Genomic DNA, 3305 nt, shown 5'->3' on the forward strand with positions numbered 1-3305 from the left:
GTCTGTGCAAGAAACTGAACATTATTTACAACATTATTACCTGTAAACCATAGCCTCAGGCAAACTGGAGTGATTTCCAGTTCAATTTCCAGAACTACTAATTCTTTTGAACCTGTTCTTTTTAGTGAAGTCGATATACCAGTGCACTAAATCAGACTGCGACTGATCCAGTGTACTGGCAAATATAATCAATATGATGCCGGTTTTTGCATTGTTTGTGGCTATGCATTACAGTGAATGTCTTTGACAAGCTTTTTTTCCATGATTAAAATGAGAAGATGACAAGACGGCAATAAGGTCAATAAACGATAACTGTGACTATATCAACATGCAATATTGTTGACGATAAAAAACGAGACTAAAATGTATTTTGAAAAATAAAAACTATACCAAAATCTCTTTTTATTTTCGTCAAGAGAGAGAGAAAAAAAGGAGACAAAATATTGCAGACTGCTGTACATCCCTCTACTACGCAAGATTTTGTGTGTGGTTACCAGATATCAAGAGTTCAAATCCCCAATTTGGCAACCATGTGCTCGCTCTTCATCATGAAATAGGGTGACCAGATGTCCCGTTTTTCCCGGGACAGTCCCGTATTTCAGCTCTATTTTTAGTTATTTTGAAAAAATCATGTTTTGTCCCGTATTTCCAAATTTCTTTACGACTGGGTGATCAGAGCAATACTAGAAGTGTTCTGTCAGGCGAGAACAGCCTAATCCAAGGTAACTAAGCTTGTCGTAGAACAAAATTACCATCCAATCACAATTTATCGATTGCAGTAAGTGAAGGTGGGATAGATGAGCGGAATCACGCTGAATGACACACAGAAGCGCGGGCGCCTGCACGATCCCAGTTCTGCGATCAGTTCTCCTTGCGCCTTGCGCCTTTATTGTCAAATACACACACAGCTGTGGATACTCCATCATGTGGAGTATCTCACGTAAATGCAGTCGGTTATGGCTTAAGTGAACGTAAACAGGTGGGTGAAAACCGGATATATGTGTCACTATATTACATTCATTCGGTCTTAAAGGGAAAGCAGCCTAATTAAATACCTGACTTTCTCATTAATCTGCTAATCAAACAACAAAAGATGTTAAATAAATGTATACCCCCCTAGTATTGGGTGGGAGGGTTTAGGATTAGGCAATTAGGTAGCAACTTCAACAAGGGGGTAATAATTTGGCAGGGGGTTGAATTTGGGCACAATACCGGCAACCCACCAAAGTAAAAGCGTGCTGATTTTAGGTTTGAAAATTATGAAAATTCATATAAAGAAATCAAACAGTAAAAAGGGAAAAAAAATATGTAAAATTAAGCATTTTATTTGTAGGTGTACTATAAAATAATTTTATTTTTATTTAATACTCACTTTTTATTTTAATATATAATAGTATCACACTTTATTATTTTGTTTATTTGATTTTAAAAAAACTGAGTAAAGTGCAATAATATTCTTATTACTATAATTTATTTTTATAGTTATATTTAATAGGTCACACTATATGTGCAGTGTGAGCACCAAACCAAATCTCCAGGTGCTCTGATGAGAACCAGACTGAAAAACTCACGTGCACCCCTGGTTATAATTTTGTTTGTTTGTTTGTTTTTACCAGTTTTCATAATATAGACAGAGAGAGTGCTTATCTAAGTCTTTGATATTAATTTATATATTAAATAGTTTATTAGTACACTAGATGAGGTAAAATAAACCATGTGTAGGCTGAGTCCACATTCTATTGACTTGTGCTTATTGGTGAAAGTGCAATACCTGAAAGGTAAAAGTAAATTTCTCAAATGACAACAATCATTGCGATTAATAAAATATATATTTTTGCTCAAAATTATAGTTTAACCATTATACAGCACGATGAAAATATGATAGTTGTGAAGGTGAAAGTTTTCATTGACTATAACTAGACTAAAATGCTCAGACATTTAGTCGACTAAAACTTGACTAAACAAAAACAGGACAAGGTTGACTAAAAAGTATAACTAAAAAGTAGTTCGACACATTTGACACAGGACTAAGACTTATTTAAAAGACTAAGACTAAATTAAAAATGGCTGACAAAATTAACACTGCATTCTATATTACATTCATTCGGTCTTAAAGGGAAAGCAGCCTAATTAAATACCTGACTTTCTCATTAATCTGCTAATCAAACAACAAAAGATGTTAAATAAATGTATACCTGTTAAACGTACTGTATAAGAAAAAAACAAGTTAATTTAATATTTAATTTGTATCTATTGTATTTGTCTTATGGGTTGTAATTTGCTTCTTTGTGTTTATATAATAAAATATATATTTTTGCTCAAAATTATAGTTTAACCATTATACAGCACGATGAAAATATGATAGTTGTGAAGGTGAAAGTTTTCATTGACTATAACTAGACTAAAATGCTCAGACATTTAGTCGACTAAAACTTGACTAAACAAAAACAGGACAAGGTTGACTAAAAAGTATAACTAAAAAGTAGTTCGACACATTTGACACAGGACTAAGACTTATTTAAAAGACTAAGACTAAATTAAAAATGGCTGACAAAATTAACACTGCATTACAGGTATAAATAATGCTCAGTTTCTTGCACAGACCAATTGTTTCGCTTTGTAAGACCTCAATATATCGTCAGGAGCCTTGGGTATTAATTGTGTGATTTTTTGGCTCTTAAAGTGGTGATAGCCATTGACTTGCATTTTATGAATCACCAAGGACCATGATTTCAGGTAAAAATCTTATTTAATGTTCTACTGAAGAAAAAAAGTCACCTACATCTTGGGACCTCTAACTAGTCACCATTTCTGTAAAGTTTTTCACTATTTTTATTGCACGTCAGCTATAAATTTGTTATTCTTATTGTTGGTATAATGTTGTAACTGCTTGGACTGTGTGTAGTCACCATTTCTGTAAAGATTTTTACTATTTTTAATCACCGTTTTGCATATGTCAGCTATACATTTGTTATGCTTGGACTGTGTATGTGTGTTTGCATGAACCCACAGAAAATCAGCACAGCAAGCGGCACAGACAAACACTACTGCTATCCTCACTTCACCTGTGCCGTGGACACAGAAAACATCCGTCGTGTATTCAATGACTGTCGTGACATTATTCAGAGGATGCACCTCCGCCAATATGAACTCTTGTGATTGGCTGCCTGGATCGGTCGCTCCTCCAATCAACAATTATCCAGTCCCACATCACATGGTGGGGTCTTTAAGAACTACTGAAGAGTGACTGTTGTGGGGGTTTTTTTCTGCTTTTCACTTGTTTGCTTTCCTTTTATATATATATA

General features: G+C 34.2%; 1 protein-coding gene across 3 annotated transcripts in view; it reads left to right on the forward strand.

The window, feature by feature from the left end:
• Positions 1 to 3268, forward strand: part of gnal (guanine nucleotide binding protein (G protein), alpha activating activity polypeptide, olfactory type) — a 139809-nt gene extending 136541 nt beyond the window's left edge. For all 3 annotated transcript variants that reach the window (XM_016504839.1, XM_016504840.1, XM_016504841.1), the window contains one exon: positions 3013 to 3268. In XM_016504839.1, coding sequence (XP_016360325.1) covers positions 3013 to 3159 — 147 coding nt within the window. In that variant the 3' untranslated portion in view covers positions 3160 to 3268. The remainder of the gene's footprint in view (positions 1 to 3012) is intronic.
• Positions 3269 to 3305: the final 37 nt, after the last annotated feature.

This window comes from Sinocyclocheilus anshuiensis, unplaced genomic scaffold (assembly GCF_001515605.1).
Source record: "Sinocyclocheilus anshuiensis isolate Anshui unplaced genomic scaffold, SAMN03320099.WGS_v1.1 scaffold855, whole genome shotgun sequence".
NCBI classification, from domain to species: Eukaryota; Metazoa; Chordata; class Actinopteri; order Cypriniformes; family Cyprinidae; genus Sinocyclocheilus; species Sinocyclocheilus anshuiensis.